This window comes from Cervus elaphus, chromosome 20, assembly GCF_910594005.1.
Source record: "Cervus elaphus chromosome 20, mCerEla1.1, whole genome shotgun sequence".
In the NCBI taxonomy this organism is placed as follows: domain Eukaryota; kingdom Metazoa; phylum Chordata; class Mammalia; order Artiodactyla; family Cervidae; genus Cervus; species Cervus elaphus.
In genome coordinates, this window is record NC_057834.1 from 39,491,804 (window position 1) to 39,513,123 (window position 21,320).

At 38.3% G+C, this 21,320-nt stretch overlaps 1 protein-coding gene across 1 annotated transcript in view; it reads left to right on the top strand.

Annotated features, from left to right (window-relative positions):
• NUP210L (nucleoporin 210 like) overlaps positions 1–21,320 on the top strand; it is a 98,270-nt gene that overhangs the window by 39,280 nt on the left and 37,670 nt on the right. The window contains exons 11-16 of the mRNA XM_043875638.1: positions 4,281–4,418; positions 5,789–5,944; positions 10,029–10,227; positions 12,227–12,372; positions 15,817–16,038; positions 17,124–17,297. Coding sequence (XP_043731573.1) covers positions 4,281–4,418; positions 5,789–5,944; positions 10,029–10,227; positions 12,227–12,372; positions 15,817–16,038; positions 17,124–17,297 — 1,035 coding nt within the window. The remainder of the gene's footprint in view (positions 1–4,280; positions 4,419–5,788; positions 5,945–10,028; positions 10,228–12,226; positions 12,373–15,816; positions 16,039–17,123; positions 17,298–21,320) is intronic.

A 21,320-nucleotide genomic window follows, 5' to 3' on the forward strand; every position in this document is an offset into this window, starting at 1 on the left:
AAAGTTGTCGAATGGGGAACACATGTACACCCATGGCTGATTCATGTCAATGTATGGCAAAAACCACTACAATATTGTAAAGTAATTAGCCTCCAATTAAAATAAACTAATTAATTTAAAAAAAAGTTGTCAGGAGAAGGCAATGGCACCCCACTCCAGTACTCTTGCCTGGAAAATCCCATGGACAGAGGAGCCTGGTAGGCTGCAGTCCGTGGGGTCGCACAGAGTCGGACACGGCTAAAGCGACTTAGCAGCAGCAGCAGCAGGCATAGACAGAAAACAAGACTGTATCAGGACTAGGGTTATGCCAGGCAGGTTCAACAAAAGAGGAATTAGGGAGCTAAATTATATTCTTCTAGCCAGTTCCTCACAAATAAGGAACATTTCATTTGAATATTTTTTAAATAACTGAACTTAAACTGTCAATAACAGTAAATCATAATAAAGGATCAACATATATAATAGTTTTACATAGTTTTGGCAGTATTTTTTAATTTTTAGTGTTCACATGTAATTTTAAAGCACCTAATTAAAAGCAAAAATATGGTTTGAAATATGGTTAATTATTTCACTTAGTAAAGTAATTCTTCCAATTAGTAATGACAGTCATTACCTGCTTCTTTCATGGAAATTTGGTGTATCATTCCTTTTAGTACATAAATGTTGCCTGATAAAGTTCTAAGTTTGTTGTGCTTAATCCATTCTATAATTATATTACTGTGCCAATAAAAAAAAAATGTTGTCGAAATGCTTGAAGAAGTACTAGTCAGTTGGTGAGAGTCTGGTGAATATGGTGGATAAGGCAAAACTTTGTAGTCCAGTTCATTTGACTTTTGAAGCGTTGGTCGTGTGACATGCAGTCAGGGGTTGTTAATGGAGAAGTATTGGACTCATTCCGTTGACCAATGTCGGCTGCAGGCATTGCAATTTTTGGTGCATCTCATCAATCAGCTGAGCATACTTCTCAGATGTAATGGTTTTGCTGGGATTCAGAAGGCTGTAGTGGATCAGATGGGCAGCAGACCACCAAACAATGACCATGACCTTTTTTGGTGCAAGTTTGGCTTTGGAGCTTCTTCTCAGTTCAACCACTGAGCTGGTCTTTACCAGTTTTATAAAATCCACTTTTCATCACACGTCACAATCTGATCAAGAAATGGTTCATTGTTGTTGTGTAGAACAAGAGAAGACGAATGTAAAATAGATAGCCACGGGGAATTTGCTGTGTGACTCAGGGAACTCAAACCGGGACTCTGTAACAACCTAGAGGAGTGGGGTGGGGAGGGAGGTTCAAGAGGAAGGAGACATAGGTATACCTATGGCTGATTCATGTTGATATGTGGCAGAAACCAACAGAATATTATAGAGCAATTACCCTATAATTAAAAATAAATAAATACATTTATTTAAATACAAATAAATTTAACTGCAAAAAGAAAAAGAAGACAACACTTCAGAACAACGATTTTTTTTATTTTTGGTCAGCTCATGAGGCACCCACTTATCGAAATTTTTTACCTTCCCAATTTGCTTCAAATGCAGAATGATCATAGAATAGTCAACGTTGAGTTCTTGGGCAACTTCTGTAGTTGTAAGAGGATCAGCCTCAATGATGACTCTCAATTTGTTGTTGTCAACTTCAGATGGCTAGCCACTATGCTTCTCATATTCAAGGCTCTCATCTCCTTTGCAAAACTCCTTGAAACACCACTGTACCATACATTTGTTAGCAGTTCCTGGGCCAGATGTGTTGTTGATATTGCAAGTTGTCTCTGCTGCTGTGACCCATTTTGAATGGGAATAAAAAACTTGCTTGAGTTTGCGAACATCATTTCTGTGGTCTAAAATAAATATAAAATAAACAGCAAGTAATAAGTCATTAGCAAAAAAAATAAAGCAAGAAATGCATGTTAAAATGATGTATAACATAACCACATTTATTTAAGAATGTATTCCAATGCTTGTGTGCTAAGCTGCTTCAGTCATGTCTGACTCTTTGTGACCCTATGGCCCATAGCCCACCAGGCTCCTCTGACCATTGGATTCTCCAGGCAAGAATACTGGAGTGGGTTGTCGTGCCCTCTTCCAGGGGATCTTCCCAACCCAAGATCAAATCAGTGTCTCCTGCACTGTAGGCCGATCCCCCTATCCACACATACTGTACTCTTTTTCCTCCTGGTAAACTCTTTACTTGTCTTATTTCACTACTTTCCATCTTTGCAGGAATTCTTTTCTGCAAAGCCAAAGTGTCAGGGCCTTGTCACTGACACCGGTCTAGTGGTTAGCCTATGATGCTCTCACCACTGAGACCTTACCTCAGTCTCCCAGGTACAGAGCCTTGCTTCAAGCCGCTGCAGACCAAGGCCACCTGAGATCATATTTGGTGCCACAACCTGTATGTTGGGAAATCAAGGGAAGGATTTCCTGGATGTTATTCCTAAACTGTGTCCCTGCTAATGCCAACCCAGTGCTGTCTGTGTCAGACAAAATGGTCAGACAAGGGACTTCCCTGGTGGTCCAGTGGTTAAGAATTTGACTTGCAGTGTAGGGGCCACAAGTTCAATCCCTGATCAGAGAATTAAGATCATATATGCCCCAGGGCAACTGAGCCCACACACCGCTTGCTACTACTGAGCCTGCACACCACAACAGAGCATGCTGCGTGACGCAACGAAATCCTGCATGCACAACTAAGACATGATGCCACCAAATATTTTTAAAAATTCTATGACACTTAAAAATTTTATTACCTTTTTTCTTATTTTGTCTAGCTCACTTTGAATTTCACCCTGTATTAGCTGTGTCCCTCTTTATCCCAGTTTATTGTCTTATCTCTGCTTTTATCTCTTATTTCCTATCTGTATTTTCTTATGTGCCAAAGCAGACACTGTTGAAAACTTCTATTTGCTGCAATCAGTATTTTTGAAAAGCATGTCACTCTTAAAAGGGCATAGTGCCTTTTTAAATACTATGTTCTTTTTCCTATATGTTATAAAATGTCTTCCTTGGACCAACCCTTTTTGTACTAACATTACCTTATTCTTGAATTAGAGTTCTAACCAGACCTAGCATATGCTTCCTACTCCTGAAAACTTCTTGTTTCCCTCAGTGATCACCTAAATACTGTCAGAATGATATTCTCAATCTTTCTCTTTTCAGGTCAAGACAACACAATTTATTATTAAACTATTATTATTATTATTATTAAATAATTATCTTACACTTGTGAAGGTAAAAGTCCAAAATCAGTGTCAGTAGGCTAAAATGCAATGATGCTCTTTTAAGTGGAAAGACTTATTTTCAGTTTATGATCGAGCTAGACACCTTAAGGAAATGAAAAGAAAATCAGAGCCATTGGGGTTCCCTGGTGGTCCAGTGGTTAAGAATCTGTCTGCAAATGGAGGGGTCTAGGGTTTGATCCCTGGTCTTGGAAGATCCCACGTGCCATGGGCCAGCTAAGCCTGTGTGCCACAACTATTTAACCTATGCTCTTGAGCTGACATACGGCGACTGCTGGGCCCCTGTGCTGAAATTACTGAAGCTTGTACCTAGAGCCTGTGCTCCACAACAAGAAAAGCCATAACAGTAAGAAGCCCATGTACCACAACCAGATAGTAGCCCCTCTCACCCCAAATAGAGAAAGCCCACATGCAGCAACGAAGACCCAGTGCAGCCAAAAATAAATAATTAATTAAAATTAAGAAAGAAAGAAAATGAGAACCATTACTGAAAATGTGATATAGTTTATAAATACTTCAGAGCCTCTTTGAAAAATAATTTGCCTTTAAGGAGAAAAATGCCAGCGTAGTTGAGTGTGAGGACTCTATTTTACCTGTATGAATACCCCCCAAACCCTGCTCTTGTTTTTAAGCCGGAGGGAATGTCTTACCTCGGCATGTATGACTGTTCTCTTTATTTTCTTTTGAATAGCTTATAATTTTCATTTGCCTTTACAATTTATATATTTAAATGATGAGTGGCCAAGGATCTTTGAAGCTATGACTTCCCTTTCTATGTTAATATAACTCTTCTTTCAAGAAATTTTAACTACTTTCCATGACTGTAATACTTATTTTAGGTCTATCAAAATCTCTTTCATTATTATTGAACTGTAGTAGCTGTGCTTCTCTAGTGAACAAGAACATTTATTTCTTTTATTGATAGAAATTGGTTGAGTAGTCTATTAACATACCACTTTGCTGATGCTTTAGATGTGAATGTGGACCATAATAACAGTCCTTATAAAATCTTGGTTTGCTCCTTTTTTTCTGTTCTTATAGAATAAAAATGTTCAGCCTATAAAATTTCCAATTAAACATCAGCAAGAAGTGAAGATTTATTTTCCTATCAAGCTTACACCTAACTTTCTGGCATTTCCTCATCATCCCATGGGAATGTTGTATCGTTATAAAGTGCAGGTATGATATACTAGAATGAGAATTCACAAATAAGTCAGTTTCTCTGATAGCTTAATTAATTGAAATTTAGTTAATGTTAAGTTTTACTTCCACCTAATCCTAGTGTATAACTCAGTTTTGGGTGACAACCAAATCATGAATACTCTTTTTTTTTTTTTAATTTTTTTATTAGTTGGAGGCTAATTACTTCACAACATTTCAGTGGGTTTTGTCATACATTGATATGAATCAGCCATAGATTTACACGTATTCCCCATCCCGATCCCCCCTCCCACCTCCCTCTCCACCCGATTCCTCTGGGTCTTCCCAGTGCACCAGGCCCGGGCACTTGTCTCATGCATCCCACCTGGGCTGGTGATCTGTTTCACCATAGATAGTATACATGCTGTTCTTTTGAAACATCCCACCCTCACCTTCTCCCACAGAGTTCAAAAGTCTGTTCTGTATTTCTGTGTCTCTTTTTCTGTTTTGCATATAGGGTTATTGTTACCATCTTTCTAAATTCCATATATATGTGTTAGTATGCTGTAATGTTCTTTATCTTTCTGGCTTACTTCACTCTGTGTGATGGGCTCCAGTTTCATCCATCTCATTAGGACTGATTCAAATGAATTCTTTTTGACGGCTGAGTAATATTCCATGGTGTATATGTACCACAGCTTCCTTATCCATTCATCTGCTGATGGGCATCTAGGTTGCTTCCATGTCCTGGCTATTATAAACAGTGCTGTGATGAACATTGGGGTGCACGTGTCTCTTTCAGATCTGGTTTCCTCAGTGTGTATGCCCAGAAGTGGGATTGCTGGGTCATATGGCAGTTCTATTTCCAGTTTTTTAAGGAATCTCCACACTGTTTTCCATAGCGGCTGTACTAGTTTGCATTCCCACCAACAGTGTAAGAGGGTTCCCTTTTCTCCACACCCTCTCCAGCATTTATTGCTTGTAGACTTTTGGATAGCAGCCATCCTGACCGGCGTGTAATGGTACCTCATTGTGGTTTTGCCAAATCATGAATACTCTTGAATAGTTGAATCCTAACAAGACATGGTGTACTTTCTCTCTTCCATATATCCTTTCCTTGCGAGTTTTATAGTTTTGTCAAGCTCTCTTGTGCTCTTTCTTTTTTACATTTTGTGATACTGCCATTACATAATCTCCCTTTAGTATTTCCGTTGCCCACATAATCTCTGGTGTTTCCCTCTCCCATTTAGCTACTTTCGTATGGCATCACAGTTTTCTTAATGTTCCAGAAATAAATTATTGTGTAGTTTTCTTATTTCCTAAACTTTATTTCACCAGATTGTACATCTTCACTTAAATTCCATTTTTCCCCTTATGCTAATTAAATATGAGGTTGTATTTTTTCATAGGTAGAGGGTGGCAGTGGCAACTTTACCTGGACCTCTTCTAATGAAACAGTGGCCATGGTGACCACTAAAGGAGTGGTGACAGCGGGGCGGGTGAGGGGAAACAGCACTGTTTCGGCCCGAGACGTACAGAATCCCTTTCGGTATGGGGAAATCAAGGTAAGCAACTCTCCAAACCGTCTTCATATCTCCTCTGAAACATTGTTGTCTAAATTTAATTATAGTAACACGTTAAAATTTTTTTCTTTTTCATGCTGATTATTTTATTTTTTTCCCATTTATTTTTATTAGTTGGAGGCTAATTACTTTACAATATTGTAGTGGTTTTTGCCATACATTGACATGAATCAGCCATGGATTTACATGTGTTCCCCATCCCAATTCCCCCCCTCCCACCTCCCTCTCCATCCCATCCCTCTGGGTCTTCCCAGTGCACCAGCCCTGAGCACTTGTCTCATGCATCCAACCTGGGCTGGTGATCTGTTTCATCTTTGATAGTGTACTTGTTTCAGTGCTATTCTCACGTTGATTATTTTAAAATGATCCTCAGAATTTCCTTGGTTGTCCACTGGTTAAGACTTTGCACTCCCACTGCAGGCAACACAGGTTTGATCTCTGGTTGAGGAACTAAGATCTTGCATGCCGCTATGGTGCAGACAAAAATAAATAAATAAAATAATGCTCAAATTCAGTCTTATACATATTTCTTAAATATTCCTGGACCTGGGTTGAGTCCTGCTTTACTTAATAACCAATTATTTAATGTCTGCATTTGTTAATTCATCTTTAAAATGGGGATAATTATAGGATCTGCCTCAAAGGGTTAGTGTCAGAATTAAATGAGATGGTGTTTACACCTATGCTGGGAATATATTCACTACTTAATGTTATCTGTTTTGTTATTATTATCATGTATTTATCATGTATGTGAACTTTATAGACACTTAATTTCTAGTCTCATTTTTTTGTTGTCTATCTTGTTTCTATAAGATTGAACTACTTTTTACTATGTTATATAACCATTTTCTATCTTCTCCCACTTTTAATAAACGTTAATTTATGTTGTCTTTCCCTGCAGGACTACTTAGCATGTGTGTTATCATTCAGTGAATATTTATTGAATACTAAGGAGGTACTTAACACCATATTAGGTATCATGGGACATTCAAAGAAATAACATGTCATCCCTACTTTAAAGAATCTGAAGTCTAGCTAGGAAGATATTTTAATGTGAAAAGTTAAATAACATTTTTAGGAAGTGGCAGAGAGTGAAGAGGAACTAAAAAGTCTCTTGATGAAAGTGAAAGAGGAGAGTGAAAAAGTTGGCTTAAAGCTCAACATTCAGAAAACTAAGATCATGGCATCTGGTCCTATCACCTCATGGGAAATAGATGGGGAGACAGTGGAAACAGAGTCAGACTTTATTTTTTGGGGCTCCAAAATGACTGCAGATGGTGACTGCAGCCATGAAATTAAAAGATACTTACTCTTTGGAAGGAAAGTTATAACCAACCTAGATAGCATATTAAAAAGCAGAGACATTACTTTGCCAACAAAGGTCCGTCTGGTCAAGGCTATGGTTTTCCCAGTGGTCATGTATGGATGTGAGAGTTGGACTGTGAAGAAAGCTGAGCACCGAAGAATTGATGCTTTTGAACTGTGGTGTTGGAGAAGACTCTTGAGAGTCCCTTGGACTGCAAGGAGATCCAACCAGTCCATCCTAAAGGAGATCAGTCCTGGGTGTTCACTGGACAGACTGATGCTGAAGCTGAAACTCCAATCCTTTGGCCACCTCATGCGAAGAGTTAACTCATTGGAAAAGACTCTGATGCTGGGAGAGATTGGGGGCAGGAGGAGAAGGGCACGACAGAGGATGAGATGGCTGGATGGCATCACTGACTCGATGGGCATGAGTTTGAGTAAACTCCGGGAGTTGGTGATGGACAGGGAGGTCTGGCGTGCTGTGATTCATGGGGTCGCAAAGAGTTGGACACGACTGAGCAACTGAACTGAACTGAACTGAACTGACTGAAAGCAGTATATGATTTAAAGCTACTTGAATTATAGAGGAAAAGTACTATTAGTTAATAAAAGAAAATCCTGGTGGATATGACTAGTCGAGGCTATCATGAAGAGCTGGGAACTTGAATAAGACTTTGAATGATGGAGCCAACCTAAGGCCTAAGGGTCAGACTCAACTTGCTGCCTTTCTAGTAAATAAAGTTTTATCAGAACACAGTCATTCATTTATGTATTCTCTGTAGCCATTTTCAGGCAACAAGTACAGATTTGAGTAGTTTACAAGACTGTCTGATCCCCAAAGCCAAAAATATTTGCTCTCCGGCCCTTTAGAGAGCATTGCTGACTTCTGCTGTCAACAGTGGGAAGCCAGAGACTTCCCTGGTGGTTCAGTGGCCAAGATTCCACACTCTCAAAGCAAGGGGCCCGGGTTCTATCCCTGTTCAGGGAACTAGATGCTTTACGCTGCAACTAAGGATTCCACATGCTGCAACTAAAGGCACATATAAACAGTGACCAGAAAAAGACTATTCTTTTTCAGAAGAGAAAACAGAAATATTTTAGAAATATTTATTTCTAAATATAATTTTAGAAAACAAAATTATTCTGTTTTCTAAACTCTTGTAATGCTTATCATTTTCTACTAATAGTTTAATTTATTTAAATGTTTAGTCAGTCAGTCAGTTCAGTCGCTCAGTCGTGTCCAACTCTTTGCAACCCCATGAATCACAGCACGTCAGGCCTCCCAGTCCATCACCAACTCCCGGAGTTTATCCAAACTCATGTCCATCGAGTCAGTGATGCCATCCAGCCATCTCATCCTCTGTCGTCCCCTTCTCCTCCTGCCCCCAATCTCTCCCAGCATCGGGGTCTTTTCCAATGAGTCAACTCTTCGCATGAGGTGGCCAAAGGATTGGAGTTTCAGCTTCAGCACCAGTCTGTCCAGTGAACACCCAGGACTGATCTCCTTTAGGATGGACTGGTTGGATCTGCTTGCAGTCCAAGGGACTCTCAAGAGTCTTCTCCAACACCACAGTTCAAAAGCATCAATTTTTCGGCGCTCAGCTTTCTTCACAGTCCAACTCTCACATTCATACACTCCCCTTTAAAAAGTCCATTCAGGCTGCTATAACAAAATACTGTAGGTTGGGTGGCTTGTAAACAACAGAAATTGATTTTTCAATGGTTTTAGAGGCTGGAAAGTCCAGAATCAAGGCACCAATAGATTCAGTGTCTGGTGAGGAAAAGCATTCTGCTTCATAGAAGACTATATTTTTTGCCTTAACCACATATGGCAGAAGGGACTAGGGAGCCCCAGGGGTTCCTTGTTTAAGGGCATTAATTCCATTTGTGGGATCTCCATTCTCAGGACCTAACCACCTCCCAAAGGCCCCATCTCCTAATACCATCACTTTGGGGGTTAGAATTTCTACATATGAGTTTGGAGGGAGACCTTCAATCTATAGCAAAAAGAAAAAGAAAAAGATTTTTTTAAGATATCAAGAAAGAGTGTTCTATATCAGAGGTCAGCAAACTTTTTATATAAACAATGTGTTAGTATTTATAGGCCATATACAGTCTCTATCTCATAGTTGTTTGTCATTGTTGCTTTTTTTTTTTTTTTTTAATTTTTTTATTAGTTGGAGGCTAATTACTTCACAACATTTCAGTGGGTTTTGTCATACATTGATATGAATCAGCCATAGATTTACACTTATTCCCCATCCCGATCCCCCCTCCCACCTCCCTCTTCACCCGACTCCTCTGGGTCTTCCCAGTGCACCAGGCCCGAGCACTTGTCTCATGCATCCCACCTGGGCTGGTGATCTGTTTCACCATAGATAGTATACATGCTGTTCTTTTGAAACATCCCACCCTCATCATTGTTGCTTTTTATTTTACAACGCTTTAAAAGACCATTCTTAGTTTACAAAAGTCAAGAAAATTGTTCAGTGTTCATATTTTACCAGACTCCCACTGAGAGGTATCACATCCTTAGAGAAGTTGATTGATTAAGGAATGAAGTAAGTGACAGGTTCAGCACCTAACACACACACACAAACACCCATATATGCATATAAATGGTACATAGTTTCTGTTTTTATATGCAAAACATATGTGTATATATATGTTATATATATGTATATTTAAATATTTAAGGAATGCTTTTGTCTAAGATTTTCCTAATGTACCTTTCTTGAAAGATTAATTTTTTTCCCTTCAGATACATGTTCTGAGACTGAACAAGATGGAACTGTTACCATTTCATGCTGATGTAGAGATTGGCCAGATTATAGAAATCCCCATTGCAATGTATCATGTAAATAAGGAAACCAAAGAGGCCATCACATTCACAGACTGCTCTCATTTATCCTTGGATTTGAACATGGATAAGCAAGGAGTCTTTACTCTTCTCAAAGAAGGTTAAGAGTAGGCTTTTTTTTTTTTCTTTCTTTGTCTTTGAATTAAAGGACCAATCAACAATTCAGAAACTATGAATTATAGTCTAAATTAACATATTGGGGATTCCATAGAGGTCTAGTGATTTGGACTCTGGGCTTTCACTGCCAAGGGCCTGGTTTCAGTCCCTGGTTGGGGAACTAAGATCCCACAAACCGCAAGGTGCAGCCAAAAAATTTAAAAGTTAAATTCACATATTACCTTTCTTTATAATACTTTTATTTATTCTGTCAACTGCCTTAGGTATTATAATGTGATGTTAGAAACAAAGGCACAGAAATAGAATAAAATGTCCAGAGTTCATTGTGGCCAGACAATATCAGTTTTTAGTCATATCAAGGCCTTCTCTTTCTAGCTTCAAGCTCTTTTCTTCTTTCTTTCTTTAATTATGTACTATACCTCTTTCTAAGAGGAATTTAGTGCCGTTTAATATATATATATATATATATATTAAATTTATTCTAAAAAAGAAAATATCTTTTTAATAAGAAAAGAGTATGAATAAGCTATTCATAAAGATCAGTATCATTTACTGTTATGGAACTTCATACTTGATCCTGATCACCATCGTTTTTTCAGTAATAATGACAGTAGTAGCATCTAACATTTATTTGGCATTTACTATTTGCCAGGCTCTATTATGAATACTTTTCACATATAACTCATTTAATTCTCACAATACATCGTGTCTGACTCTTGCGACCCCACAGACTGTAGCCTGCCAGGCTCCTCTGTCCATGGGATTCCCCAGGCAAGAATCCTGGAGTAGGTTGCCATTTCCTTCTCTAGGGGATCTTCTTGACCCAGAAATCGAAGCTAGGTCTCCTGCATTGCAGGCAGATTCTTCTGACTGAGCTACAAGGGTACAAGGGAAGCCCTATACATCCATAAGGTTGATATTAACTTGGACTTCTCTTTTACCCTTGCTAATTATGCTGTATAATATCTCTCAGCTCACCTCAGTTCTTAGGCTCCCCATTTTTAGGCCTTCATTATCTCTCACTGAGACTGTAACAATCTCCTCCTCTAATTCTTCTTGCCTTTGATAATCATGGCTACAAGATAGATCTTCATGAAACTCAATTTCAATATTAATTTTCCTGCTCAAAAATTTTGAGAAGCTTTTCATTGCCACTGGACAACAGCCAAAATCCTTTTAGTTTAGTATTCAAGGCCCTCTACAATATAACCCAGCCTACTTTTTGGAACTTCATTTGGAACTTTATATGAAGCTTTGGCCTCATATAAAGCTCTAGCTAAACTAACTATACTTAAAATTTCCCATGTTATTTCTTTCATATACGCATTTGTATCTCATTTATATTTCTATCTTTGTTCATTTATTTGTCAGCTTAAGATACCCTCTTCTACATATCTAAGGGGGCTTCCCAGGTGGCTCAGTGGTAAAGAATCCACCTGCCAATGCAGGAGACACAGGAGACGTGAGTTCAGTCCCTGGGTTGGGAAGATCCCCTGGAGGAGGAAATAGCAACCCACTCCAGTATTCTTGCCTGGAGAATCCTATGGAAAGAGAAGCCATGGGGTTGCAGAGAGTCAGACATGACAGAGAGACTGAGCATGCACGCACATATATAAACCTTCCTTGATCTTTCCAGCTAAAAATGATTATTCTGTTTTCTAAATTTTGTAATGCTTATCATTTTCTACTAATAGTTTAGTTTATTTAAATGTTCACTCCCCTTTTAAACTATATGTGCGTTGAGGTCAGGATTCTTGTTCATATTTGTATCCTTACCTTACATAGAATTGTGTCTTACATGATATATATCTGTTAATAGAAAGAACATACTTTTATATATCAACTTAATATAAATAATTGGTGTATAATAGTGTATGAGATTAAGAATTTTTTGATATATTAAAATTCTTATATTTCTATAGACTGATTTCCTTGAAGATTGGTTGCTTATTACCCTACTGAAGTCATTTTTTGATTTGCAGGTATTCAAAGACCAGGACCAACACACTGTTCTAGTGCACAGATAGCAGCCAAATCTCTTGGCCATACTTTGGTAACTGTTAGTGTGACTGATTGTGAAGAGTACTTGGATAGCAGTGCCACATTTGCTGCTTATGAACCCCTAAAGGTGAGCTAGTTCACTCTAAGGACTTGGCATATCTTCTCATGGACCCTACTCTGTTCACTTGGGGACTTCCTAGCTATCTGTGATCTCTATTAAAGATCAGTGATAATTGTGTTCTTCCTTACTTAACACTCTCTTGCTTCTAGATCTACAGCACCCTCATCAAATTTCAGTATCACAAAGGTTATGCTCTTATGTTTCTGCCACAGAAATATTTAAAAGTTGTATCAGCAAATTTTAGATATTCCCCTTTCCTCTTTTTTTACTGAGGTATAAAAAAATTATAGTAAAGTACAGTAATCTTAAGGTACTATTTGAATTTTCACATATGTATGTATCTTTGTAACACCACCCTGCATAAGATATAGAATATTAGTATACTCTATTTTTTGAACTTTGATGTTGGAGAAAACTCTTCAGAGTCCTTGGGTTGCAAGGAGATAAAACCAGTCAATCCTAAAGGAAATCAGTCCTGAATATTCAATGAAAGGACTGATGCTAAAGCTGAAACTCCAATACTTTGGCCACCTGATGCGAAGAACTGACTCATTGGAAAAGACCCTGATGCTGGGAAAGATTGAAGGCAGGAGGAGAAGGGGACGACAGAGGATTAGATGGTTGAATGGCATCACTGACTCGATGGACATGAGTTTGAGTAAGCTCCAGGAGCTGGTGAAAAACAGGGAAGCCAGGTGTACTGCAGTCCATGGAGTCGCAAAGAGTCACACACGACTTAGCAACTGAAGAACTGATTAGTATACTCTCTTTTGAAGAACTCTGAAAGAAAGCCTTCCATACCAGGGAGAGAAATCAATTATCTTTTTACCCTTTATATTTATGAATTCTCAGCACAACAGTCATTATTTTGGACCACAAAGACTGGCCATTAAAATTGGGAGATTATGACAGGTGGCAGTTCAAAATAAAAGTAGATAGAGCCTGGCATTCTTTCTACATATTTGAATCCTTCAGGGACTAAAATTGATGTCTATAAGTTCTTGCTGATACATACTGACAAACCTGACTCAATGCCTTTTGCAATGAGGAGGCATCCATAGAGGAAATGTTAACCTTGGTGAAAGAAGCAAGATAAGTTGTTAATTTGAAAAAGGTAACTTATTCATTAAAATTTGCATTTTTGAGTTGGCCTCTTTGTACATTGTACAGCCTATTTATTTATTTATTTTTGGCTGTACTGGGTCTTTGTTGTTCCATGCAAGCTTTCTCAGGGCTACTGTTTGTTGCGGTATGCAGGCTTCTCATTGTATGGCTTCTCTTGTTGTAGGGCAAAGGCTTTAGGCCCTCGGGATTCAGTGGTTGCTGCACATGAGCTCAGTAGTTGTGGCACATGGCCTTAGTTGCCCCATAGCACGTGGGATCTTCCCGGACCAGGGATTGAACCCGTGTCCTCTGCACTGGCAGGTAGATTCTTAACCACTGGACCACCAGGGAATTCCCCAGTCTGTATTAAACATACAGTCTGAGCATATTTCATTCATCCTCTTAGTGGTTGAATTATCCTTCTTGCCTAATTAAGTGAGAGTGCTTAGCTGCAGCTAGCTCATTGTCATTTCATAAGATTTTGTCTTAGTTTTATCATTATCCTTACTCTAATTTTATATTTACTGAATGTCTCACAAATCAGATCTCCCCTAAATGAAAACTCTCCTTAAAAGAAGTAAGATGATTTTCTATTTCTACCTAGTGCTTTGGTCATATATCTTTTTTTTTAGCTGCTGAAAAATATATGTATGTTTTACTTTTATCAATATTATGTTTTAGTACATGATATAGTTCTCAGTTTGTCCTTAGGTATCAGTCCAATTCAGTTGATCTGATTAGTTTTAGACTATATACATCTAGGAACAAGGAATAACTCCAGTTTTGCTTTCTCAGGGAAACTTTCCATGAAGCCTCTGACTAGTTTAATTTCTTCTATTTGAGGTTTGTTTGGCACTCTCTTCTGTGCCTTTTTGTAACACTTATTATACTCTTTACCTACTTCAGATCTGTCTTTTCCAGACTATTAGCTTCACTGTGAGGCAGGGCTTCATTTTGGCTTTCTGTTGATATTACTCTATCACCAGTAGGCCACCAATGAATACTTATTGAATTGAATTATGTGTATATTTTCAAGAGAATATTGCCATTAGAGGAATTTTAATGTTAACAGTATTCAGTATATATGAATATGTGAATAATCAGTATATATGAATCATATATATATGATTGACTAGTTCAGAGAAGAAGTACTAAAACATGGTTTGCTTACATTTTTTAAATGATTGCTTCAACTATATATTTCATTTTGCAACTTAGTCAGTGTTACAGACACTGTGTGCCATACAAAACTAACCTACACTTTGAGAATACTCCATTCCCCTAAAACCTGTTTCCTCATCTATAAGTAGAATACAATTCCTCTGTATACTGGAGTGAATAATACCTGTCTTGACTACCTGAAGGTGAGAGTTCTTTGAGAAACAGATGAACTGTATAGATATATTACATTCAGATTTTTATGGTGGGAATTCTTTGATACTTTAGTAAAATATCCACTTAAAATTCTTATACAGGGACTTCTCTGGTGGTCCAGTGGGTTGAGAATGCACCTGCCAATGCAGGGAACATGAGTTCAATCCCTAGACTGGGAAGATCCCATATGCTGCCAGGCAATTAAGCCTGTGTGTTGCAACTACTGAAGCCTGTGCACCTAGAGCCCATGCTCCGCAGCAAGAGAAGCCACTGCAATGAGAAGCCTGCACACTGCAGCCCAAAACAATAAATAAATAAAATTCTTATACAATATGACAGATGGTACCTAGACATTGTGATTATTTTACGGTGTATACAAATATCAAATCATTATGTTGCACACCTGAAACAAGTATAATGTTATATGCCAACTATACTTCAAGTTTTAAAAAGAGAAAAAAGAAAAAGAAAATGTTTACGCAGTTGTTTATTCAAATGCCTTTTATGTATACAACATCATACTAAATTCCACTGAGGAAGAGAGATTCTTTTAAAAACTTGGGGTATAAGATAATCTTCTCTTAAGAAGTTCATGTAACTAGAGAGTTAAGAAGAATTATCAGATGTATATTTATGAAGATTTGACACATTTAAATAGCATAAGAGAATAAATAAGTATACAGATGAATGGTAGTGATAACTACTATAAGAGCTTAGAGGATACAGAAGTAGTTGTGGTCTGGAATCATTAGACAAATTAATGGATAGGGTGACACATGAATTTGGTTGAATGATGGGTGGGATCCAAATTAGAACAGAGATTGAGAACCATTCCAAACAAGAGGCATGACACACATGTCTCCTAATTTGGGAATTAAGTCTACTGTCTTTTACATGATAACCAGTTTTTCACTTTAGAAAACTGTTGAATTCTCTAACCAGTTAAGGATTAATTTCTTTAACTGTCGTCAGGCTCTGAACCCTGTGGAAGTGGCGTTGGTGACATGGCACTCTGTAAAGGAGATGATATTTGAAGGGGGCCCTCAGCCGTGGGTCCTGGAGCCCTCACGGTTCTTTCTGGAGCTGAGCGTGGAGAAGACAGAGAAAATTAGAATAACACAAGTCCGACTGCCAGCTAAAAGAAAACAGAATCAGTACATCTATCGGGTCCTGTGCCTGGATTTAGGGGAACAAGTAGGAAAATTATCTTTTTTAACGTTTCTTTTAGCAACAATACGCTAAGTCCTTCTAGCCATCTGTTTTCAGATGCTAATGAATTTAGTTTATGGATTAGATAGGAAAATTCTAATTATTGACTAAGATTTGTTTTTTTAAACCTTCAGTTCAGTTCAGTCCAATCGCTCAGTCATGTCCAACTCTTTGCAACCCCATGAATCTCAGCACGCCAGGCCTCCCTGTCCATCACCAACTCCCGGAGTTTACTCAAACTTACGTCCATCGAGTCGGTGATGCCATCCAGTCATCTTTTAAAGCTTACTATCCTTTAACTGTACCCAAAGGTTTTAGTTTGCTCATTTGAGAATTCTAACAGTTCACTAACCAAATAGTTCAAGATCTTTTTGTAGCAGGGAGTTTATTTCAATCATTTTATCACTATAATTCAACTCCTTGTTGTATAGACTAGAAGATATATAGTTTTTCATCTCCAAAGAATGTGAGGAAGGGAAATTTTAAGTGTCATCTATGTTTATCAATTTTGAAGAACCAGTTGGATCTTTGCTGATATGAGTAATTAATATATTTCACTTTATTGGTTGAATTAGTTTTTATTATTTTTAGAGGTAGTGATGGCTTTAACCATAGCTACACCTTAATTCTACCAAGGCCAATAACAAAGGTTTTCAGATTGACCATGATTGAGAATGTAATGTATGACTATGAAGCATAGCCCAGCTAACCAATCCTCAGGGAATCCATATATGATTTTAACTTAATAAGAACTGTGTTATATTCAAATGAGGTTCATTTTAATATCTCTAGTGAACTCTACTGTATAATATGACTAGCCACTAGTGATTTCAAGCCTAGTTACCCCCTTTTGAAGCTCTCTAACTTTTTGTTTTTACATCCTGTTATTCATTAGTATTTACATCAGAAATGAGTTGAAACACAAGTTAATTTTTACCAACTGGTAACAAAGGTTTGCTGAAGGAAAAGAGTGAAGTAATTGGTCAGTTAGATTTTTTTTAATGTTCCCTTTGTTTCTGTGATATCAAGTGTCTACCTGCAATTACCTCTTGCCCTTGTGTTTTCTTAAGATCCTGACATTTCAAATTGGAAATCATCCAGGTGTCCTGAACCCTAGTCCAGCTGTAGAGGTTGTGCAGGTACGCTTCATATGTGCCCACCCTGCCAGCATGTCTATAACTCCAGTATATAAGGTGCCAGCTGGTGCCCAGCCGTGTCCTCTGCCACAGCACAACAAACAACTGGTAAGTATGGTGTTTTCAACTAACTCGCCCTTTGTCTCCCATGCTTTGAGATAATTGGTTGGAAATACAGCTTTTGTCTTACTGAATTTAAGGAAACTCTTTTGTTATACAATCTCTGATAGTGTCTGAGAAGTGGTTATAGTTGGCTATACTCAGTGACACTTTGAAGGCAATGGCACCCCACTCCTGTACTCTTGCCTGGAATATCCCATGGATGGAAAAGCCTGGTAGGCTGCAGTCCAAGGGGTCGCTAAGAGTCAGAGAGGACTGAGCGACTTCACTTTCACTTTTCACTTTCATGCATTGGAGAAGGAAATGGCAACCCACTCCAGTGTTCTTGCCTGGAGAACCCCAGGGATGAGGGAGCCTGGTGGGCTTCTGTCTATGGGGTCACACAGAGTTGGACACGACTGAAGCGACTTAGCAACAGTGACACTTAGTGACTTTGCTTATTGTACTTAGGTGCATGCTTGCGAACTAAGTCACCTCAGTCTTGTTTGACTCTTTGTGATCCTATGGACTGTAGCCTGCCAGGCACTTCTGTCCATGGGATTCTCCAGGCAAGAATACTGGGGTGGGTTGCCATGCCCTCCTCCAGGGGATCTTCCCAACCCAGAGATGGAACCCCCATCTCTTATGTCTCCTGTATGGGCAGTCAGGTTCTTTACCACTAGCGGCACCTTATGACGACAGACAATTGAGAACTCTAAAGAACTACCAAATTGTTTTGCTAGTATCCTTCCCTACTAAACCTTTTATTAGCATTATCAGTAACATATAGAATTTACCTCTACTCCAAAGTGATATGAAAAATAGTGATAACCAATAACATAGCTAAAAGCTATGGGATTGAGGGATTGAGGAATAAATGAGTTATCTAACCTAGAAACTAGAACATTAGAAAGTGAAAGTGAGTGTTAGTCCCACAGTAATATCTGATTATGTGACCCCATGGACTGTAGCCTACCAGGCATCTCTGTCCATGGAATTCTCCAGGCAAGATTACTAGAGTGGGTTGCCATTTCCTTCTCCAGGGGATCTTTCCGACTCAGGGATTGAACCCAAGTCTCCCGCATTGTGGGCAGATTCTCTACTGTCTGAGCCACCAGGGAAGCCCAAACTATACACTAAATGAGGTTAACTATGATTTCAAGCATAGGAGAAAATAAGTCATTTCTGAGATTTTGCAGAACAGAACAATCCATTGATTATTCCCATTTTACAGTTGAAGAAACTAAGGATCCTAAAAGTTGAGTAATTTCCCCAAGGTCATAAAGCTAGAAAGTAGCATCTTATGTCTAATTTCAAAGCACATTATTAACTTTTTTTGCTACACTGCCTTTTCATTGTAAAAGAACAGGAGATGTTGCAGGTTAGGAACTCATTTTTTTTTTTTCAGAACCAAATTCAACATTAAATACTATTATTTGAACTTTATAAATTATTCACTTTTTTAAAAAGCACTTGGACTTCCCTGATGCTCCAGTAGCTAAGACTCCAAGATCCCAATGCAGGGGATTCTGATCAGTGTGTAATCTATTTACAATTAGCATAGTTACAATAAGGTTGGATTTATAGCTACTGTGTTACCATTTATCTTATGCTTTTTTTGTTTTTCTATTCTTCCATTTCTTCCTTTTTTGTGTTAAGTAGATATTTTGTAGTGTATCATTTTAATCCTCTTATCCTTTCTTTTACTATATTATTTTAAGTTATTTTGTTAGTTATTGCCCTAGGGATTACAATTAACATGTTAATTTTTAACAAACTAGTTTGGAATAATATCAACTTAATTCAATAATGGTTGAAACCTATTATTTCTTTAAAGCCCTATTTCCTTTCCCCTTCTTTGAGCTGAATATCTTTTTACATGTATGCTCATCAGTCATAATTATTGCTTTATGCATTTGTGTTTTAAATAAGATAGAAAAATAATTACAAGCAAAAGTATATTTATACTGTTCTATATATTTACCTATGTAGTTATTGTTACTAAACTCTTATTTCTTCACGGGGATTCAAGTTACTGTCTAGTGACCTTTCATTTTATCCAGAAGGACTCATTTTAGTATTTCTTGTAGGGCAGGTCTACTATCAACAAATTCCCTCTATTTTTGTTAGATCTTGGGCTTCCCTAGTGGCCCAGTAGTAAAGAAACAGCCTACCAATGCAGGAAACACAGGTTTGATCCCTGATCTGGGAAGATCCCACGTGCCATGGAGCAGCTAAGCCCGTGCTCCTCAACTATTAATCCTGTGCTCTAGAACTTAGTAGCCACAACAACTGAAGGTGGGTCCCATGCTCAGCAACAAGAGAAGCCACTGCAATGAGAAGCCCCGGCACCACAACTAGAGAGTATTCCCACTTGCCACAACAAGAGAAAAGCCTGCACAGCAACAAAGACCCAGAACAGCCTAAATAAATAAATAAATACAATTATTTTTTTAAAAAAGAATCCGCCTGCAATGCAGGAGATGTGGGTTTGATCAAGGAGTTGGAAAGATCCCCTGGAGAAGGAGATGGCAAGCCACTCCAGTATTCTTCTCTGGAGAACCCCTTTCAAAGAGGAGCCTGGTGGGCCCCAGTCCCTGGGGTCACAAAGAGTTGGACATGACTAAAGCGTGAGCACACATGCAAGAATGTCTTAATTTCTCCTTCATTTTGAAGGATTATTGTCCTCAATATAGAATTCTTGATTGGCTGATTAGATTCTTTCATCACTGGTTTCTGTGATTTCTGATGAGAAATTAGCTGTTAATCTCATGGAGGATCCCTTATAAATGATAAGTTCCTTCCTCTGTTTAATAATTCTGTCTTTCTCTTTGACCTTGGATGGTCTGATTACAACATGTCTAAATGCAAATTTCTTTGATTTATACTCAAGGTTCTTTGAGATTCTTGGGTGTTTAGAGTAGGTGTTTTACATCAAATTTGGGAAGTCCTTAGCCATTATTTCTTCAAATATTCCTCCTTCCTTTTTTCCCCTCTCTCTTCTTCTAAGACTTCCATTTTGCATATATTCACACTCTTGATGGTTTTCCATGGGTCTCTGATGCTTCCGTTTTCTTCATTCTTTTTTCTTTTCATCAGCCTAGTTAAAAAAAATGTCCTTTTCATTATAGGGGACTGGAATGCAAAAGAAGTCAAGAAATACCTGGAGTAACAGGCAAATTTGGCCTTGGAGCACAGAACGAAGCAGGACAAAGGCTAATAGAGTTTTGCCAAGAGAACACTGGTCATAGCAAACACTCTCTTCCCACAACATAAGAGAACACTACACACATACATCACCAGATGGTCAATACCTAATCCGATTGATTATATTCTTTGCAGCCAAAGATGGAGAAGTTCTATACAGTCAGCAAAAACAAGACCGGGAGCTGATTGTAGCACCATGAACTCCTTATTGCCAAATTCAGACTTAACTTGAAGAAAGTAGGGAAAACCACTAGACCATTCAGGTATGACCTAAATCAACTCCCTTATGATTATACAGTGGAAGTGACAAACAGATTGAAGGGATTAGATCTGATAGAGTACCTGAAGAACTATGGATGGAGGTCCATGAAATTGTACAGGAGGCAGGGATCAAGACCATCCCCAAGAAAAAGAAATGCAAAAAGGCACAATGGTTGTCTGAGGTGGCCTTACAAATAGCTGTGAATAGAAGAAAAGCCAAAAGCAAAGGAGAGAAGGAAAGATATACCTATTTGAATGCAGAGTTCCAAAGAATAGCAAGGAGAGATAAGAAAGCCTTCCTCAGTGATCAATGCAAAGAAATAGAGGAAAACAACAGAATGGGAAAGACTAGAGATCTCTTCAAGAAAATTAGAGATACCAAGGGAACATTTCCTGCAAAGATGGCCACAATAAAGGACAGAAATGGCATAGACCTAACAGAAGCTGAAGATATTAAGAAGAGGTGGCAAGAATACAGAGAAGAACTATACAAAAAATATCTTCATAACCCAGATAATCATGATGGTATGATCATCAACCTAGAGCAAAACATCCTGGAATGTG